At 38.2% G+C, this 21,966-nt stretch overlaps 1 protein-coding gene across 1 annotated transcript in view; it reads left to right on the top strand.

Moving 5' to 3' along the window:
- Positions 1–526: 526 nt before the first annotated feature.
- The window catches only part of IGSF10 (immunoglobulin superfamily member 10), a 43,497-nt gene continuing 22,057 nt past the window's right edge, over positions 527–21,966 (top strand). Inside the window, exons 1-4 of the mRNA XM_060011423.1 lie at positions 527–554; positions 2,057–2,251; positions 3,620–3,749; positions 6,519–6,909. Of these exons, the coding sequence (XP_059867406.1) occupies positions 2,058–2,251; positions 3,620–3,749; positions 6,519–6,909 (715 nt within the window). The 5' untranslated portion in view covers positions 527–554; position 2,057. The remainder of the gene's footprint in view (positions 555–2,056; positions 2,252–3,619; positions 3,750–6,518; positions 6,910–21,966) is intronic.

Raw genomic sequence — 21,966 nt, 5'->3', positions numbered from 1 at the left:
CACGCGCCGAAGAGGGGGAAGGATTACAGCAAAAATGAGAAGGTCGCTTCTTCGGTGACTGATGCCAAGCAAAAGACAAACTCTGAGCAAAGATTCACCAGTAGGTGGAGACCCTTATTGTGGGCACTTCTGACAGATTTGCCCAAAAAGGATAAGGGAGGAGAAGCTCCTGGGACTTGGGGGCAAAAGGGAGTGATATTAATACATATATTTAAATGACAACTTCAGGGGGAATTTAAGCACACCGTTGAGGGAGGAGAAAGGACATTTTAAAACCTCCACTTTGCTTTCTGTTTCCGTAGCAACAGTTATAAAGGCACGCTGCTGATTCATGTGAGCTCCGGTTATCTAGCTGCGGCTCGGGGGGTGCCTCCAGGTCTCTCTCCAGAGTAATACCCCTGAGCTGCAAGCCAGAAAGACCAAGCCACTGGCTTCACTTTGGAGCAGAGAATTTTTCCTTACTCAGGTTTGGATATGATCTTCCATTTCTTGGGAAGATTTTCAGTCTCTGCCTATGTCAGGAGAGGATTTAGGACCAGGACAGAAGAGCTCAGGTATTGTCAATTTCTATCTATTTCATTATACACATTTTCAGGTTTAAGTTTGTGGGAATCCACTATCCACGTGTTCTTTTAGACTTTTGATTCTCTTTTCAGTAACTCTCAAGTGGGCATACCCGTAACTTCTATTTTTCTAGCTGGATGAGAGAACTACCTGCATCCTATTGTTTCTTTCTTTGCTTACCTAATGATAAGAAGGTGGAAATGCTGTCTCCGATCATACGAAGTTTATTTAAAATGTTTGTAACCAGACGGTTACAATGACAAAATTTGTCATGTGATTAATCCTATAGTAAATTTTAATTTGGCTATATTCTAATAATTCCATTATCTTTCTATCTATATGGAGATACAAGCGATTCAGCATTCATGTTATTTTAAATGTGGTTTATAGCTAAAGGATGGTTGCTGGTAGAATCTAAAAGAAACCATTCTATGAAGGTCACTTTTCTTAGAGAAGCATAACAAAGACGTTATTACAATCTTTGTATATTCTGAATTTCAGGCAAAAACTAGGTTTGGATCCTTGGGCTTCACCCCCATGTGGGTAACAGATACCATTTTTCCAACAAGCTGAGCATATTTCTTCCCTGGTTATGCTCCCCCACCCCCATAGCAGAGGAGAAGGGACCAAGAAAAGAGGCAGAGGGATGTTCTAAGTAGAGCAAAAGCAGACGGCATAATGCCTGCGAGGGGTCAGTGTGGCGCAGGTGCAAGGCTCAAGCCCTCTCAGCCGGTCAGTTACGATTACTTACGGTCATCGTTTGGCAGTGACATGTACAATGTGTCTTTTTTGTCAAGGACTTGAGGACATGTTAGAAAGAGATTTATTCGTCCTTTCAGTGGATTATTACGGCTCTTAAAAATGTTTTTGAAGAAGGTTTGATAAAATGAAAAAACAAACATATGTTCAATGATAAAAATGTGTTATGAAATTTCATTTGATCATATATATGCAGTAACATCCAACCCAATATGTAAAAGGCTGGAAGGAGTACGGCAAAATGTCATTGATTATATCTGGGTGGTGGGAAGTATGAGTGATTTTATTTTCTTTTTTCTTCTTATTTACAGCTTCTAAATTTTCTGTTGCACATGTATTAGTTTTATAATCAGTTTTTTTAAAGTCTAAAAAACTAAAGCATAAACAGGAAACTAAGCCTTATGTACTTCAGTTGTCACAATATCTCCATTATGGTTTCCACTTTTCTTTTCTAATGAATCTCTAAGTAATAGGGATTGCCGCTTTTCGTTAAGAAGTGAAAAGCTGTAAAGGAATTTCACAACCATAAATATCCTGCTTGATCACAAGGATCTATATGAGGCCAGCATACACTATGGCTTTGTGAAGAGTAAGCTTTACCATAAAAGTTGTGAATGAAATTGGCCCCTTACGACCTTTTAGGAAGGTCTCCCAGATTACCAGTTACTGTGTGTGGTCTACTGGAACTTTGCTCAAACCATATTTATAACTCCGAGGTATGATGTTTTTTCAGGATGAAGGTGAAAAGCAGGGGAAGCACCAGCTTACTGGTCTCCTTCGCTGCAGTCTGCCTGGTGGTCTTCCCCGGGGGCAGGGCCTGTCCTCGCCGCTGTGCCTGTTACGTGCCTACAGAGGTGCACTGCACGTTTCGGTACCTGACCTCCATCCCACACAGCATCCCGCCCAACGTGGAACGTATCAATCTAGGGTGCGCAGGGGCCCTTGTCTTGCTTCCTTCTCAAGGAGGGATTGATGACACTGCTGATTTGTCCTCAAAACACTTGTGACTTTGGGAGATTAACCACAATTCTTTTAACAATATTTCTCTTCTGAAATGAATACATGAGGATCTTAAGCTTGCTGGGGCAATAAAAAATTTTTTTCTGTTAAACTTTTACTAAGAGAAAGTTCTTCTAGAACCCATAGTCCCTCATGGTAGGCTGAGAGGCCCATGATTATAGAAAAGCTGCATTCTGGCTACATTTTTGCTGGATAATAATATGGCTCTTTTTAAGAATTAGTGTTATGATATATCAGTAAGAGGTAACAGGACAACTGGAAGCGTCCTCTTACACATAAAAGATATATATGAAAACTCAACTAGATCTTTTTTTAAGGCCCTTGGATTTTTTCTCCATAGAAACCGACTTATTTAAAAGGCTTTAAAAATGTGTAAATTAAATCTGCTAAAAGGCAACTGTATTTTAAAAGTTGATGAAAAACTGTGTGTGTGAATGCACATACAAGCAGACTTAACATCATTTATTGGACATTAGTGGGCGCCTACTGTGGGCCAAACACAATGATGGTACCAGGGATACAATGATGAACAAGATATATTATTCATTTCTAGAAACCATAGTTAAAGGGAGAAGACAGTTGTATAATTAGTACAATTTAATAAGAACTATAATAGAGCATACAAAGTGCCTTGGGACACAATCACTAACACTGTGTCCTGGCATTGAGCTAAGCACTCTTCATGTACGCATTCATTTAATCCTCATAACCCGTTTGAAGTAGGTTCTATTATTTGCATTTTATAGACGAGGAAACTGAGGCACAGAAAGGTTACTGATTTAACCCAGGGTCAGCCCTACTCCCAGGTACCTGAGTTTATACTCATACCCAAAACATTTGGCTTCAGAGCCCAGGTTTCTTAACCATTACTTCATAATGATGAATTACACCTGGGAGAACAAGGGGGCCATGTTATTAGAGAATGGGCTGGGTCTTAACAGTGTTCACAAATAGGGCTAGAGTCAAAGGCATTCCAACCTGCAGGAACAGCATATGTACAAAGGTTTGAAAATGAGAAGGGATGTGGCATTTTCCAGGAATCTGAGTAGGATAATTGTAACTGAGACTGCAAGGGCTGGGTTGGAGGGGCTGACCTTCTGTGGCGTCTGATGAATTTCAACAATATTTCAAGCATTGGATTATCTCCTTAGAGCACAAGAAATAACAAGGGGGCGGGGAGTGAAATTCAGTTCTATGTGTGTGTTTGTTGGGTTTTGCTTTGACATTTGAACTTCAGTTGACTTAGCTTATGCCCAGAATTATGTTTTTCTTTCAGGTACAACAGTTTGGTGAGATTGACAGAAACGGATTTTTCTGGCCTAAACAAGTTGGAGTTACTAATGCTACACAGCAATGGCATTCACACAATCCCTCCTAAGACCTTCTCAGATTTGCAGGCCTTGCAGGTGAGACTGATGTGGGGAAGGGGCAGGTTAATGCTGTGAGATGTGCCTCCAAAAGCTACCTGTTCCTGGAGAACCCCCCAAATCGACACTGTAAATTAGATGTAGACATCAAGGGAAAAGGTCAAATAACTGATTTCTTTTTAAAGGCAACTGTATGTGGAAATTAGAATAAGAAAATTCTGATTTTCTCATACCTCAGGCTCATAGAAAGAAAAAAATTATCAATGCCCAAGGATTACTAAACCTTTAAAATTTAATCCTAAAAGGCCACTTCTAGTCATGTTCATCTGGGAATTGAATAGTTTCTAAAAATAATTGCAGTCTTTACATAGAAGTTAGCTTCACTTTACTTATGCACTGCCTTATTCAAAAACTTTTTTACAGTTACGGGGACTTCCAAGAATGCATCGAATATTGTAAGAATTACCACCCCAGTAGGAAAGAAAGCAAAAGGTAGAAGAAATCTTAGGAACAAGAACAAAGGGAATGCGGGGAACTGCAGGCATAAAGATCAGTATGTCTGCTGTAAGTAGGACTTGAGGCTTTTGAGAAGCTAACTCAATTTTTCAGTTAATTAAAAAATAAAACTACTGTTCAGGAAAAGTACAACCACATCTGATTTTAAATTAGAAAAAAAAATGTTTCCCAAAGCTCCTCATAGAAGAGATACAGTGCAATAAAATAAAGTCAGTTCTATCCTTAGAAAAGATAAAATGCCAGTGGGCAGTGTGAGCCTTTGTACATCACACTAAGCCTCTGTAAAACCATAGATTTAAGTCTAGGTATGTGATTCTGTTGGTTTGGCTTAATCAGGCTTTATTTGGAATATATATCTTCAGAGGATTAGATGGAATACATTTCATTCATGGAATTCACACATATTTGTTTTCTTGACCAGGTTTTCCATAGATATTGATGAACATTGAGTTTGATAATACTTGGGGCAAAGCCGTTCCATGTTGTCAATTTCAATTTTCTTTGCTTATTAGGGAACTTGGCATTCCAGAAAAACATTCTCAACAGAGATGACAGATTAGGTCAAATTAGGATAATATGATGATAAATCATTGTTTTTGCTAGCATTTCTTTTTCTTTTCTTTTTGGGAGAAGGAGCGTGTTCAGTTGGTAACTGGAGAAGGAATTGGAGAATACCCACACACTACTGAAATATTGAAAAACTTTTAATTTCAATTCAAAATCAATTAAAAATCATATTACTCATAATAAAAAATAAAAAGCACCCAAATGTCCATTGACTCATAAATGGATAAACAAAATATATTACATGTATACAGTGGGATACAACTCAGTAATAAGAAGGCATGAAGGACCGATATGTGCTACAACCGGGGTGGGTCTTGGAAATATTATGCTAATTGGAAAAAGCCAGACACAAAATACCACATATTGTATCATCCATTATTTAAAATGTTGACAATAGGCAAATCCACAGAAACAAAGTAAATTAGTGGTTTTCTAGGGCTAGGAGGAGGGGGAGAATGCCTGCTAATGGATATCAGTTTTTATTTTGGGGTGATGAAAATGTTCTAAAATTAGATAGTGGCGATGGTTGCACAACCTTGTGAGTATACTAAAAGCCACTGAATTGTACAGTTTAAAAAGGTGGATTTTGGGGACTTCCCTGGCGGTCCAGTGGTTAAGACTTGACCTTGCAATGCAGGGGGTGGTGCAGGTTTGATCCCTGGTCAGGGAGCTAAGAGCCCACATGCCTTGTGGCCAAAAAACCAAGACAGAAAACAGAAGCAATATTGTAACAAATTCAATAAAGACTTTAAAAATGGTCCACATAAAAAAAATCTTTTAAAAAAATAAATAAAAAGGTGGATTTTTATGGCATGTGAATTATATCTCAGTAAAGCCATTTTATTTATTTATTTTTAAATTTATTTATTTATTTATTTTTGGCTGCGTTGGGTCTTTGTTGCAGTGCACAGGCTTCTCATTGTGGTGGCTTCTCTTACTGCGGAGCATGGGCTCTAGGTGCATGGGCTTCAGCAGTTGTGGCTCGCGGGCTCTAGAGCACAGGTTCAGTAGTTGTGGCGCACGGGCTTAGTTGCTCCGCAGCATGTGGGATCTTCCCGGACCAGGAATCAAACCCATGTCCCCTGCATTGGCAGGCAGATTCTTAACCACTGTGCCACCGGGGAAGTCCAAAGGTGTTTTAAATGTGAAAGATAAAATCATATTTCTTATGAAAAATTCAGGTTCAAGAAATCTTAAGTTTACTTGAAATGTCAAGATACTTTTGTATATGGTTGAAAATTTCCATAATACGTTTTTAAAAAAGTATACCATATACAAAAATAGAATAATATAATGATCCCCAATGCGGCATCACCCAGCTTCAGTAGTTATCAACACATAACAGATCTTGTTTCACCTGTACCTCACCCACTACTTTTCTACTTCATTGCATTGTTTTGAAACAAATCTGAGATATCGTTAGGTTTCATCTATAAGTACTTCAATACATATGTCAAAGTTATGGAATCTTTTAAAATGAACCATAATATCAGTATTATACCTTAAAATTATAGCAGTAATTCCTCAATATCATAAACTGTTCAAGAATATTCTAATTACCCTGATGTTCTCATACTTGATTTGCAACTCGTTTGTTTGAATTAGGATCCAAACAAGGTACACACACTGCATTGGATTAATCTCAACGTATGTTTTACTATGGATATGATTTTCCTTTTTGTGATAATTCCTTTGACAAAATAAGTGTGTTCTTTTTACTCTTAGGTCTTAAAAATGAGCTATAACAAAGTTCGAAAACTTCAGAAGGACACTTTCTATGGTCTCAGGAGCTTGACACGGTTGCATATGGACCACAACAATATCGAGTTTATAAACCCAGAGGTTTTTTATGGACTCACCTCTCTCCGACTGGTGCACTTGGAAGGGAACCAGCTCACTAAGCTTCATCCAGATACATTTGTCTCCTTGTGCTACCTCCGGATATTTAAAACATCTTTCATTAAGTACCTATACTTGTCTGATAACTTTCTGAGCTCCATCCCTCAAGAGATGGTCACCTATATGCCTGATCTGGAAAGCCTTTATCTTCATGGGAATCCCTGGACCTGTGATTGTCATTTGAAATGGTTGTCTGACTGGATACGGGAGAAGCCAGGTACCTGGACTGTTTCTTTCTTTTTTTTTCTTTATTGGAGTATAATTGCTTTACAATGGTATGTTAGTTTCTGTTTTATAACAAAATGAATCAGTTATACATATACATATGTTCCCATATCTCTTTCCTCTTGCGTCTCCCTCCCTCCCACCCTCCCTATCCCACCCCTCTAGGTGGTCACAAAGCACTGAGCTAATCTCCCTGTGCTATGCAGCTGCTTCCCACTAGCTATCTATTTTACGTTTGGTAGTGTATATATGTCCATGCCACTCTCTCACTTTGCCATAGCTTACCCTTCCCCCTCCCCATATCCTCAAGTCCGTTCTCTAGTAGGTCTGTGTCTTTATTCCTGTCTTACCCCTAGGTTCTTCATGACATTTTTTTTTCTTAAATTCCATATATATGTGTTAGCATACGGTATTTGTCTTTCTCTTTCTGACTTACTTCACTCTGTATGACAGACTCTAGGTCTATCCACCTCATTACAAATAGCTTCGTTTCTTTTTATGGCTGAGTAATATTCCATTGTATATATGTGCCACATCTTCTTTATCCATTCATCCGATGATGGACACTTAGGTTGTTTCCATCTGTGGGCTATTGTAAATAGAGCTGCAATGAACATTTTGGTACATGACTCTTTTTGAATTATGGTTTTCTCAGGGTATATGCCCAGTAGTGGGATTGCTGGGTCATATGGTAGTTCTATTTGTAGTTTTTTAAGGAACCTGCATACTGTTCTCCGCAGTGGCTGTATCAATTTACATTCCCACCAACAGTGCAAGAGTGTTCCCTTTTCTCCACACCCTCTCCAGCATTTATTGTTTCTAGATTTTTTGATGATGGCCATTCTGACTGGTGTGAGATGGTATCTAATCTGCCTGGAGGTGTTTCCCCAGTAAGTAGGGAGTGCCAAGGTAATTTAGCTGGAAAGAAAATGAAAGCTCAATAATAATTCAATGAGAATGAACTCTCTTAATTCATTAATGAATAATCTTTCATTAATTCAGGTCAACTATCCAATCATCACTCTTGGCTTTTAGCAAGATTGGGAAATAAGAATGTATTGTGTGTTACTCTCTTCCCTACTTACCACAAGGCATAAAAGCCCTTCCCTCTTCTTATCCTCCCTTCAGTCATTCGATCAATACATATGTTTTGGAGTTCTATTCAAGGCCCTGTGCTCAGTGATGCAACTACCAAGAGCACTGTCTCTGCTCTAACTACACTGCTGGTGGGATACAGATAAGCAGACAATCAGAGTGTAAAACATGCTTTGATGGGGAAAGTAGAATTTACCAAGAAGAGGGCAAGATCCATTCAGTCCCTTAGTTATTGTAAACTTATTATGTACAAGAGGCCAGAGACAACATAGGGATCCCAAAGTGAACAGAACTGATGAAGGTCCCTGCCTTCATGGAGCTTACATTCTTGTTGGGGAAAATGGACAGACAACTAATTGCACTATCGTTAAAATCTGATGAATCATTTCAGTTAATCAGGTCCTTAGGTAGTGACTGAAAGGAGTCCATTGATTTTGGCATCAAAGGGGTGGCTGGTTACTTTGGAAAGATCGATGAGAGCTGGATTGCTGTGCAGGTGGGAGGGGGAGGCAGGGCCACAGTTGACTCTGGAGAGGTTTGGCTTGAGGTGAGGGAGGAATGGTGGCCGCCAGCTGGAAATGTGCCATCGTTCAGGACTCCGAGCATCAGAGAGACGTGAGCATGTTTAAGGTGAGACGAGATTGTTGAGCAGGAGAAGGTAGCAACATTGCAGAAGGAGCATATCATCAATGGAGCAAGTCCCCCGAGATGACTGGAGGGCAAGAGACCCAGCCATAGGGGAGGGATTTTCCGTAGGAGGTAGGAGGGAAAGGACTAGATTGGCACAGAGGCGAGTTGCTGGGTGTAGTGGAGGAGAGTAAGAAAGTTCTTATCTGATGGCTTTTCCTCTTTCGTGACGTTGTAGGAGAGGTGACTGAGGAGGGTGCTAGGAAGGGGTCAAGGTCGGAAGCTTGAGAAAAGTGGGAAAATTTGAAGTTGCTGTGGTAAAATATATATATATTGTGTGTGTGTATATATATATATAGATACACAATTGTATGTATATATGTATGTATATATATGTAGTCAGTCAAAATAATTAGTCAAAAAGTGAACTACTTTAGGCCAGTAGACACCACCTTTGCTCTTCAAGAGTTTGCAGTCTTGTAGGTAAGCATGATGAACACATAAAAAGATAATAAGGCTATGGGTGAAAAACATCAAAATGTTTATATTGAAGATTTAGTTCTATAGGAGCCAGAGTCAGTAAGTTACTTCTGCCTTGACTAAAATGGAGGAAAACTGTGCTGGGGCACAAAAGATATACCGAAAGGACAGGAAGGAATAATAGGGAGCGAGCAGAAAGGTAACATATACTCAGTTTGTGTTTGACATTGTGCTCGATGCTTTCTATTTAATCCTCACAAGAATCCTCAATTTACAGATGAAGAAACTGAGGCTTAGAAAAGCTGGGTATCTTGAGCTAGTCATTTAGACTCTTTTATGCATCAGTTTTCTCACCTGTAACATAGGGATAATAATAATTGGAAAAAATAATTAAAATAATACATATGAAGTGCTTAGCACAGCATATGACACAAAGTAAGCACTCAACACACATGAAGTATTATCATGATTTTCATTGCTACCCAGCTCACACAGCTAGAAAGTAGAAAAGTAGAAACTGAAAAGTCCAGACCTTTTTCTATAATGTATTTGGGATGGAGAAACTGCTTTGTACCTAAAACCAGATAGGATAAGTCTCATGAAGAGGGCAGTGAACAGCCCAATTTGCCTGGCATGGAGTCAGTAGAGACTGGCAAGGTATTCTGGTTTTTTTAAATTGAAGTAGAGTTGATTTGAATTGTTGTGTTAGTTTCTGGTGTACAGCAAGTGATTCAGATTATATATATATATATATATATATATATATATCCTTTTTCATATTTTCTATTAGAGTTTATTACAAGATATTGAATATTGTTCCCTGTGCTATACGGTAGGACATTGTTGTTTATTTTATATGTAGTATTGTATCTGTTAATCCCAAACACCTAATTTATATACCTCCTTTCCCCTTTGGTAACCATAAGTTTTCTAAGTCTGTGGGTCTGCTTCTGTTTTGTAAATAAGTTCATTTGTGTCATATTTTAGATTATCCACATATAAGTGATATCATATGGTATTTGTCTTTCTCTGAGTTACTTTGCTTAGTATAATCTCTAGGCCCATCCATGTTGTTGCAAATGGCATTATTTCATTCTTTCTTATGGCTGAATAATATTCCATTGTGTATATATATTTACCACATCTTCTTTATCCATTCATCTGTCAACGGACATGTCTTGGCTATTGTAAGAAGTGCTGCTATGAACATTGGGGTGCACATACCTTTTTGAATTAAGAGTTTTCTCCAGATATATGCTCAGGAGTGGGATTGCTGTATCATATGGTAACTGTTTTAAGTTTTTTTAAGGAATCTCCAGTATGTTTTCCATACTGGCTGCACCAATTACAACAGTGTAGGAGGGTTCCCTTTTCTCTTCACTCTCTCTAGCATTTATTATTTATAGATGGTTTTGAACCCAACTGTGGGGAGTGCTGAATGCCAGACTAAATTTTAAAACTTTATCCTATTGACAAAAGGAAGATTTTACAGTGGAAGATTTGAACGCAGGGTTTCCCAGTGAAATGCTTTGTAGGGATGGCCAATCTGTGAGCAGTGGAGAGGATGGACCTGGGGAAGGGGGTGAAGTGGGAACCCAACTAGGAAGTGCTCATGGTGTTTCATGTCTGGGGAATGAGAAATTGAATTATGAGGTGACCACACCTGAAAGTAGCTTCACAGATACCTAACAGGCAGTAGGGACTGAGCGGGGTTTTCCCAATACTTTCTAATGCTATGGAGAAATAAAGGAGAATGAGGAATGAGAAAGAACTGCTGGATTTTCATGCAGTTGCTAGCTGGACTACAGGGAGAGAATGGTGAGCAAATGGGGAAACTCATCTGAGAAAGGTAGAAGTGAAAGAAGAAATAAGATTTTGCCCATAGGGAGAAGTGATTCTGTGCTCAGTTCCTACAAAGTGTTAAACCTACTTGCCATTTTGCTAGTTACATGCTCTGGTAGTAAAATCAGGCTAATATATATGGTTAGCAGCTAACATTTCATCAGGTGGAGTATGCCACTGACTGTTAGATATCCAGTTATTTTACATACTAAAGAATTTTTTAAATGACCTAATAGAGCCCGGGAATTGCCAAACTAGAGCCCACAGGCCAATTCCAGCCCTGTACAAGCTTTCGTAAGTAGAGTTTTATTGGAACACAGTCATGCCCAGTTCTTTACATATCATCTACGGCTGCCTTGGTGCTATGGTGGCATAGTCGAGCCATTTTGTCAGAGACCTCTGGTCCACAAAACATAAAATCTTCGCTGTCTGGCCCTTTACATAAAAAGTTTGCTGACCCTGGCCTAGAGAACAAAGCCCAAGCTCGTTGGCCCATCACGCCAGGTGTTCCCAGCACGCTCCTTGCTGGGTCTCAGCCTCATCTCCTTCCTTCCAGCTCTCATCCCAGACACACCGCACACTGTTTTACCACCTCATACCTGCTCCTTCCCTGTCTGGAGCACTTTTCTGCCTGATGGGCTCCCAGCCACAAACTGCTCAGCACTCATCCCTACTAGGAAGGGGTGTTGCCTTTCCTATGTCTCATTTATCTACCTCTGTCCCCTAGAAAGTGCCTAGAACATAGTACTCAGTTTTTGTTAAGATTTTATCAATTAAATAGCCATTTGGCTGGTGAATACAAATGAGTCCACCAGCCACCTATGGTCTTTTTTTTAATTGGGCTATAGTTGTTTTACAATGTTGTGTTAATTTCAAGTGTACAGCAAAGTGATTCAGTTATATGTATACATATACCTATTCTTTTTCAAATGCTTTTCCCATTTAGGTTATTACAGAATATTCAGCATAGTTCCCTGTGCTACACAGTAGGTCCTTGTTGGTTATGTAGTTTATATACAGTAGTATGTATATGTCAATCCCAATCTCCCAATTTATCTCTCCACCCCACTTTGGTAACCGTAAGTTTGTTTTCTATGTCTGTGGATCTGTTTCTGTTTTGTAAATAAGTTCATTTGTATCATTTTTTTAGATTCTGCATATAAATGATAACATGATATTTGTCTTTCTCTGTCTGACTTACTTCACTTAGTATTATACTCTCCATGTACATCCATCTTGCTGCAAATGGCATTATTTCATTCTTTTCAATGGCTGAGTATTATTCCACTGTATATATGTACCACATATTCTTTATCCATTCATCTGTCAATGGATATTTAGGTTGCTTCCATGTCTTGCCTATTGTAATGAACATTGGGATGCATGTATCCTTTCTAACCATAGTTTTCTCTGGATATATGCCCGGGAGTGGGATTGCTGGATCATATGGTAGCTCTATTTTTAGTTTTTTAAGGAACCTCCATACTGTTTTCCATAGTGACTACCAATTTATATTCCCACCAACAATGTAGGAGTGTTCCCTTTTCTCCACACCCTCTCTGGCATTTATTGTTTGTAGACTTTTTGATGATGGCCATTCTGACTAGTGTGAGGTAGTTTTGTAGTTTCAAGTGTACAGCACTCTCATTGTAGTTTTGATTTGCATTTCTCTAATAATTAACGATATTGAGCATCTTTTCATGTGCCTCTTGGCCATCTATATGTCTTCTTTGGGGAAATGTCTATTTAGGTCTTCTGCCCATTTTTTGTTTCATTGGGTTTGTTTTTTTGATATTGAGCTACATGAGCTGTTTGTAAATTTTGTAAAGATTAACCCCTTATCAGTCTCATCATTTGCAAATATTTTCTCTCATTCTGTGGGTTGTTTTTTTGTTTATGGTTTCCTTTGCTGTGCAAAAGCTTTTGAGTGTAATTAGGTCCCATTTTAAAATTTTTGTTTTTATTTTCATTACTCTAGGAGATGGATCCAAAAAGATATTGCTGTGATTTATGTCAGAGTGTTCTGCCTATGTTTTCCTCTATTGAGTGTTATAGAACCCAGTCTTATGTTTAGGTCTTTAATCCACTTCATTTTTGTGTATGGTGTTAGAGTGTTCTAATTTCATTCTTTTACATGTACTTGTCCAGTTTTTCCAGAACCATTTATTGAAGAGACTGTCTTTTCTTCATTGTATAGTCTTGCCTCCTTTGTCATAGATTAATTGACCACAGGTGCATGGGTTTATTTCTGGGCTTTCTATCCTGTTCCATTGATGTATATTTTTATGTTCTGTGCCAGTACCATACTGTTTTGATGACTGTGGCTTTGCAGTATGGTCTGAAGTCAGGGATCCTAGTTCCTCCAGCTGTTTTTCTTCCTCAAGATTGCTTTGGCTATTTGGAGTCTTTTGTGTCTCCATACAAACTTTGAACTTTTTTTGTTCTAGTTCTGTGAAAAATGCCATTGGTAATTTAATAGGGATTGTAATTTAATAGGGATTGCATTGAATCCATAGATTGGCTTGGGTAGTATAGTCATTTTGACAATACAGTAAGTCCCCTACATACGAACCTTCAAGTTGTGAACTTTCAAAGATTCGAACGTGCATTGAAGGCCTGATGGAATTGGAGGACCAGAGAAAGGATGAAGAGAGACAAGAGGAAGAAGAAGGAACTGAAGAACCAAAGAGATTCACAGTGCAGGAGATGGCAAGGGGATTTTATTTATTTGAGGAGGCACTGTTAGTTTTTGAGACACAGGATCTGAATGTAGAATGGTACACGAAGGTTGCAGCAGCCATTCAGGATGTAATCCAGTGCTACCATTATCATCTATGATGAGAAAAAAAGAGCTACTACCCAGACATCACTGGATCATTTTTTTCAATAGGGTAGATAGAACTGAATCCAGCAAGGAACCAGAACCTGTCCCATCAATGTCAAGCATGAGTGAAATTGCAGCTTGCCCTCTATACTGTTGCTGATGATCCTTCAGCTCTACCGTCTCCCACCTCCTCTTCCTCCTCCAGTCAGTAACTCTTCTTGCCTATTCACTCAATGCCAGCCCCCGTATGCCAGCTGTTGTACTATACTATTGTGCTTTTCAAGGTACTGTACTGTAAGATTAAAAATGTTTTATTTTTTGTGTTTGTTTTTTAGGTATTATTTGTGTGAAAAGTATTATAAACCTATTACAGTACAGTACTATATAGATAATTGTGTCAGTTGGGTACCTAGGCTAACTTCGTTGGACTTACGAACTGGATTTATGAACACGCTCTTGGAATGGAACTCATTTGTGTGTAGGGGAACTACTGTATTGATTCTTCCAATCCAAGAACACGGTATACTTTTCCAACTGTTTGTGCCATCTTCCATTTCTTTCATCAGCATCTTATAGTTTTTGGAGTACAGTTCTTTTGCCTCCTTAGGTAGGTTTATCCCTAGGTATTTTATTCTTCTTGATGCAATCGTAAATCGGATTGTTTCTTTAATTTTTCTTTCTGATTTTTCATTGTTAGTGTATAGAAGTGCAACAGATTTCTGAGTATTAATTTTGTATCCTGCAACTTTACTGAATTCATTGATGAGCTCTAGTGTTTTCTGGTATCACCTTTAGGATTTTCTATGTATAGTATCAAGTCATCAGCAAACAGTGACAGTTTTAACTTTTCCAATTTGAATTCCTTTTATTTATTTTTCTTCTCTGATTGCCGTGGCTAGGACTTCCAAAACTATGTTGAATAAAAGTGGCGAGAGTGGACATCCTTGTCTTGTTCCTGATCTTAGAGAAAATGCTTTCAGCTTTTCACCATTGAGTATGATGTTGGCTGTAGGTCTGTTATATATGGCCTTTATTATGTTGAGGTATGTTCCCTCTATGCCCACTTTCTAAAGAGTTCTCCCCCATAAATCAGTGTTCAATTTTGTCAAAAGCTTTTTCTGAATCTATTGAGATGATCATATGGTTTTTATTCTTCAATTTGTTAATGTGATGTATCACACTGATTGATTTGCAGATATTGAAAAAAATCCTTGCATCCCTGGGATATATCCCACTTGATCGTGGTGTATGATCCTTTTAATGTATTGTAGGATTCAGTTTGCTAACATTTTGTTGAGGATTTTTCCATCTATGCTCATCAGTGATATTGGTCTGTAATTTTCTTTCTTTCTTTCTTTCTTTTTTTTGTGGTATCCTTGTATGATTCAGGGTGATGGGGGCCTCATAGAATGAGTTTGGGAGTTTCCGATCCTATGCGATTTTTTGGAAGAGTTTGAAAAGGATAGGTGTTAACTCTTCTCTAAATGTTAGATAGAATTTGCCTGTGAAGCCATCTGGTCATGGACTTTTGTTTGTTGGGAATTTTAAAATTACAGTTTCAATTTTAGTACTTGTGATTGGTCTGTTCATATTTTCTATTTCTTCCTGGTCAGTCTTGGGAGATTGTATCCTTCTAAGAATTTGTCCATTTCTTCTAGGTTGTCCATTTTATTGGCATATAGTTGCTTGTATTGATAGTAGTCTGTTAGGAGCCTTTGCATTTCTGTGGTGTCCATTGTAACTTCTCGCTTTTCATTTCTAATTTTATTAATTTGAGTCCTCTCCCTTTTTTTCTTGATGAGTCTGGCTAAAGGTTTATCAATTTTGTCTATCTTTTCAAAGAACTGAATTTGTTCCATTGATCTTTTCTATTTTCTTCATCTCCATTTCATTTATTTCTGCTCTGATCTTTTTTTTTTTTAAATTTACTAGTGTTGGGTTTTTTTTGAATTTTATTTATTTTTTTTATACAGCAGGTTCTTACTAGTCATCCATTTTATACACGTCAGTGTATACATGTCAATCCCAATCTCCCAATTCATCACACCACCCCCCCACCTCTTTCCCCCCTTGGTGGCTATACGTTTGTTCTCTACATCTCTGTCTCAATTTCTGCCCTGCAAACTGGTTCATCTGTACCATTTTTCTAGGTTCCACATATATGTGTTAATGTACGATATTTGTTTTTCTCTTTCTGACTTACTTCACTCTGTATGACATTCTCTAGATCCATCCATGTCTCTACAAATGACCCAGTTTTGTTCCTTTTACGGCTGAGTAATATTCCATTGTATATATGTACCACATCTTCTTTATCCATTTCTCTGTCGATGGGCATTTAGGTTGCTTCCATGACCTGGCTATTGTAAATAGTGCTGGAATGAACATTAGGGTGCATGTGTCTTTTTGAATTATGGTTTTCTCTGGGTATATGCCCAGTAGTGGGATTGCTGGGTCATATGGTAATTATATTTTTAGTTTTTTAAGGAATCTCCATACTGTTCTCCATAATGGCTGTATCAATTTACATTCCCACCAACAGTGCAAGAGGGTTCCCTTTTCTCCACACCCTCTCTAGCATTTGCTGTTTGTAGATTTTCTGATGATGCCCATTCTAACTGGTGTGAGGTGATAGTCCAGCCATGGCTAGCACTTCCAAAACTACATTGAATAATAGTTGTAAGAGTGGACATCCTTGTCTTGTTCCTGATCTTAGAGGAAATGCTTTCAGTTTTTCACCATTGAGAATGATGTTTGCTGTGGGTTTGTCGTATATGGCCTTTATTATGTTGAGGTAGGACCCTCTATGCCCACTTTCTGGAGAGTTTTTTATCATAAATGGGTGTTCAATTTTGTCAAAAGATTTTTCTGCATCTTTTGAGATGATCATATGGTTTTTATTCTTCAGTTTGTTAATATGGTGTATCATATCGATTGATTTGCATATATTGAAGAATCCTTGCATCCCTGGGATGAATCCCACTTGATCATGGTGTATGATCCTTTTAATGTGTTGTTGGATTCTGTTTACTAGTATTTTGTTAAGGATTTTTGCATCTATATTCATCACTGATTTTGGTCTGTAATTTTCTTTTTTTGTAGTATCTTTGTCTGGTTTTGGTATTAGGGTGATGGTGGCCTCATAGAATGAATTTGGGAGTGTTCCTTCCTCTGCAATTTTTTGGAAGAGTTTGAGAAGGATGGGTGTTAGCTCTTCTCTAAATGTTTGATAGAATTCACCTGTGAAGCCATCTGGTCCTGACCTTTTGTTTGTTGGAAGATTTTTAATCACAGTTTCAACTTCATTACTTGTGATTGGTCTGTTCATATTTTCTATTTCTTCCTGGTTCAGTCTTGGAAGGTTATATGTTTCTAAGAATTTGTCCATTTCTTCCAGGTTGTCCATTTTATTGGCATAGAGTTGCTTGTAGTAGTCTCTTAGGATGCTTTGTATTTCTGCAGTGTCTGTTGTAACTTTTCCTTTTTCATTTCTAATTTTATTGATTTCAGTCCTCTCCCTCTTGATGAGTCTGGTTAATGGTTTATCAATTTTGTTTATCTTCTCAAAGAACCAGCTTTTAGTTTTACTGATCTTTGCTTTTGTATTCTTTGTTTCCATTTCATTTATTTCTGCTCTGATCTTTATGATTTCTTTCCTTCTGCTAACTATGGCTTGTGTTTGTTCTTCTTTTTCTAGTTCCTTTAGGTTTAAGGTTAGATTGTTTGAGATTTTTCTTGTTTCTTGAGGTAGGCTTGTATAGCTATAAACTTCCCTCTTAGAACTGCTTTTGCTGCATCCCATAGGTTTTGGATAGTCGTGTTTTCATTGTCATTTGTCTCTAGGTATTTTTTGATTTCCTCTTTGATTTCTTCAGTGATCTCTTGGTTATTTAGTAACGTATTGGTTAGGTTCCATGTGTTTGTGTTTTTTACGTTTTTTTTCCCTGAAATTGATTTCTAATCTTATAGCGTTATGGTCAGAAAAGATGCTTGATATGATTTCAGTTTTCTTAAATTAACTGAGGCTAGACTTGTGACCCAAGATATGATCTGTCCTGGAGAATGTTCCATGCGCACTTGAGAGGAAAGTGTAATCTGCTGTTTTTGGATGGAATGTCTTATAAATATCAATTAAATCTATCTCATCTATTGTGTCATTTAAAGCTGTGTTTCTTTATTAATTTTCTATTTGGATAACCTGTTGATTGGTGTAAGTGAGGTGTTAAAGTCCCCCACTATTATTGTTTTACTGTTGATTTCCTCTTTTAGAGCTGTTAGCAATTGCCTTATGTATTGAGGTGCTCCTGTGTTGGGTGCATATATATTTATAATTGTTATATCTTCTTCTTGGATTGATCCCTTGATCATTATGTACTGTCCTTCCTTGTCTCTTGTAACATTCTTTATTTTAAATACTATTTTATCTAATATGAGTATTGCTACTCCAGCTTTCTTTTGATTTCCATTTGCATGGAATATCTTTTTCCATTCCCTCACTTTCAGTCTGTATGTGTCCCTAGGTATGAAGTGGGTCTCTTGTAGACAGCATATATATGGGTCTTTTTTTTGTATCCATTCAGCAAGCCTGTGTCTTTTGGTTGGAGCATTTAATCCATTCACCTTTAAGGTAATTAGTGATATGTATGTTCCTATTACCATTTTCTTAATTGTTTTGGGTTTGTTTTTGTAGGTTCTCTTCTTCTCTTGTGTTTCCCACTTAGAGAAGTTCCTTTAGCATTTGTTGTAGAGCTGGTTTGGTGGTGCTGAATTCCCTTAGCTTTTGCTTGTCTGTAAAGCTTTTGATTTCTCCATCGAATCTCAGTGAGATCCTTGCTGGGTAGAGTAATCTTGGCTGTAGGTTCTTCTCTTTCATCACTTTAAGTATATCATGCCACTCCCTTCTGGCTTGTAGAGTTTCTGCTGAGAATCCAGCTGTTAACCTTATGGGAGTTCCCTTGTATGTTATTTGTGATTTTTCCCTTGCTGCTTTCAATAATTTTTCTTTGTGTTTAATTTTTGCCAAATTGATTACTATGTTTCTTGGCCTGTTTCTCCTTGGGTTTATCCTGTATGGGACTCTCTGCACTTCCTGGACTTAGGTGGCTATTTCCTTTCCTATGTTTGGGAAGTTTTCGACTATAATCTCTTCAAATATTTTCTCGGGTCCTTTCTCTCTCTCTTCTCCTTCTGGGACCCCTATAATGTGAATGTTGTTGCGTTTAATGTTGTCCCGGGGTCTCTTAGGCTGTCTTCATTTCTTTTCATTCTTTTTTCTTTATTCTGTTTTGTGGCAGTGATTTTCACCATTCTGTCTTCCAGGTCACTTATCCGTTCTTCTGCCTCAGTTATCCTGCTATTGATTCCTTCTAGTGTTTTTTTCATTTCAGTTACTGTATTGTTCATCTCTGTTTGTTTGTTCTTTAATTCTTCTAGGTCTTTGTTAAACATTTCTTGCATCTTCTCGATCTTTGCCTCTGTTCTTTATCCGAGGTCCTGGATCATCTTCACTATCATTCTGAATTCTTTTTCTGGAAGGTGGCCTATCTCCACTTCATTTAGTTGTTTTTCTGGGGTTTTATTTTGTTCTCTGGTACATAGCCCTCTGCCTTTTCATCTCGTCTGTCTTTCTGTGAATGTGCTTTTTTTCCCACAGGCTGCAGGATTGTAGTTCTTCTTGCTTCTGCTGTCTGCCCTCTCTGCTCTGCTCTTTATGATTTCTTTCCTTCTACTCACTTTGGGTTTTGTTTGTTCTTCTTTCTTTAGTTGCTTTAGGTGTAAGGTTAGGTTTTTTATTTGGGATTTTTCTTGTTTCCTAAGATTGTATTGCTATAAACGTCCCTCTTAGAACTGCTTTTTCTGCATCCTATAGATTTTGGATCGTTGTACTTTTGTTTTCATTTGTCTCTAGGTATTTTTGATTTCCGCTTTGATTTCTTCAGTGATCCATTGGTTGTTTAGTAGCATATTGTTCAGCCTCCAGCTGTTTGTGTTTTTTACAGTTTTTTCTTGTCATCAATTTGTAATCTCATAGTGTTGTGGGTGGAAAAGATACTTGATACTGTTTCAATTTTCTTAAATGTACCAAGGCTTGCTTTGTGGCCCAGCATGTGATCAGTCCTGGAGAATGTTCCGTGTGCACTTGAGAGGAATGTGTAGACTGCTGTTTTTGGATGGAATGCTCTGTAAATATCAGTTAAGTCCATCTGGTCTAATGTGTCATTTAAGGCCTGTGTTTCCTTACTGATTTTCTGTCTGAATGATCTGTCCATTGATGAAAGTAGGGTGTTAAATTCCCCCACTGTTATTATGTTATATATATTCATTCATTATATATAATTAGCCAAACCCATTAGTGCTAACATTTCTTTGTCGTGTCTAAACAATCAAGTGTTCTCCTTTGACTGAGATGCCTTAATGATCATTCTGTGAGACTCATGAATCAGTCACATCAACTTCTGCTTTGACCTTTTTTCCATCTATTCTAAGAGACTGACAGTTTCTCATACCTTCAGTTGCCTCACTTGGCAGTCCTTTTGCACATATCTCAGTAGTTAAATGTAACACAGCTTCATCTATTTTTGGGTGTCCTCCATTCTTAGGTTCCAAAAAGCTCTAGGTGTTGCTTTTCTATGAAATATGGGTTTGTGGCCATTTTTCTGACAAACACTTATTTCACAAATATTAAAGTTATGTCCTGCTTCTGTTTCCAGGCCTTTCTATACGCATAATAACTTCCTATTGTAATGCGAAGCATAGTGTTATCTTAATAGAAACATTTTAAGTGGCAAACAATATATGTAATACCAACAGTGCATGTAACTCAATTGAAGAGAAAACAATATATGTAAATATCAACAGCTGTAACAGTATTTGTGTGTGTGCAAGCAGTGGTAGCTATATCAAGACGGCTAGCTGGTCAGCCGCTACTGTAAAGCACCTTCAGTTGTAAGACACATCTCAATTTATAAGCTAAAATGTGGAAGAAATGTGGTCTTAGAATTAGGCTGCCCTTCCTTACTTCCTGTAATCTTTCCTGACCGTCCCTTTGCCAGGGTTGGGACACATAGATCAACAAGTAATGGGCTTACAGTCTTGTGGGAAAACAGACAACTAGACAAGTCTTTCTACTAGTGGGCAATAAGGGCTATGATAGGAGAAGTGGAAGGTACCAGGAGAACAAAAAGAAGAGAGCCCACCCAGAAGTAGCACTCTTCTGGCTGGGTAATGAAGGAGGTAAGTAGTTAGGCAGTGATGGAAGAGGGCTTGTCAGACGGCAAGTGTACTGGAAGGTAGGAGGAACAACATATGCCTGAGCTTGATTGGGCATGGCAGAGTTGAGGAATGGAAAGTGGTTCTGTGTGAATAGAACTGAGTGTGGTGGAGAGAATGTAAATGACATGATCAGATTTGCAACTGAGGTAAAATACCTGATGTCCAGGGCCGAGCAATAATCAAACCAAGATGGGATCATAATTCTGTGATGAGGTTTAATTAAGCCAGAAGTCTCCCATGTTTTTTGCTATAGCAGGGTTTGAGTCCAGGGTACTGGGAAGTACGTAAAAGGTCACAGCTGTTGGTAAGTGGGTGGTTGAGAAGAGCCTCTTATGAGTGCTCAAAGAGGTTTGCAGGCTTGCCAGCTACTTCCTCTGTGTAAGTTGGGACTTTAAATTTTGCTGAAGAATGCTGAGTAGCCAGATATATGTGGCATTGCCTGTAACATTGAAGTACACACTGAAGGGTTTGGAGTCATTGGTCAAAGAGATTTTCTCAAGCCTTTGAGAGGAATCATGCACACATGGGAAGGTGATTTGACCCTGTCCGGCCACTCTGTCAAGTGATATCTTCTAAGAAGTACAATGTTTCTTTTAAATGCTGTGTCTAATGCATGATATGGAACAGCATGGAAGTCCCTGGCTGTATTTTGTAGGAGGTAAAACTCCATACCTCTTATCAAGTATTGCAGTGACCAGCCATTTTAAATAGGCTCACCAGAGCTGTATTTTTAAATGACCAGGTACGTGATATGTGAATACCTGAAAGAGGAGATTTCTATGATTCGCAAAGGCTTAGGGTGGTCCAAGAGCTATAAGATTTTTCAGGCTTCTGACTTCACCAAAGTGTCAGTCCTTTAATGGGCTGCTCCGTTGCTTGGGCACAATGTTCCTCTTTCCCCATTAAACT

Source organism: Delphinus delphis, chromosome 4, assembly GCF_949987515.2.
Source record: "Delphinus delphis chromosome 4, mDelDel1.2, whole genome shotgun sequence".
NCBI classification, from domain to species: Eukaryota; Metazoa; Chordata; class Mammalia; order Artiodactyla; family Delphinidae; genus Delphinus; species Delphinus delphis.
This window is presented reverse-complemented; position numbering and strand designations above follow the sequence as displayed.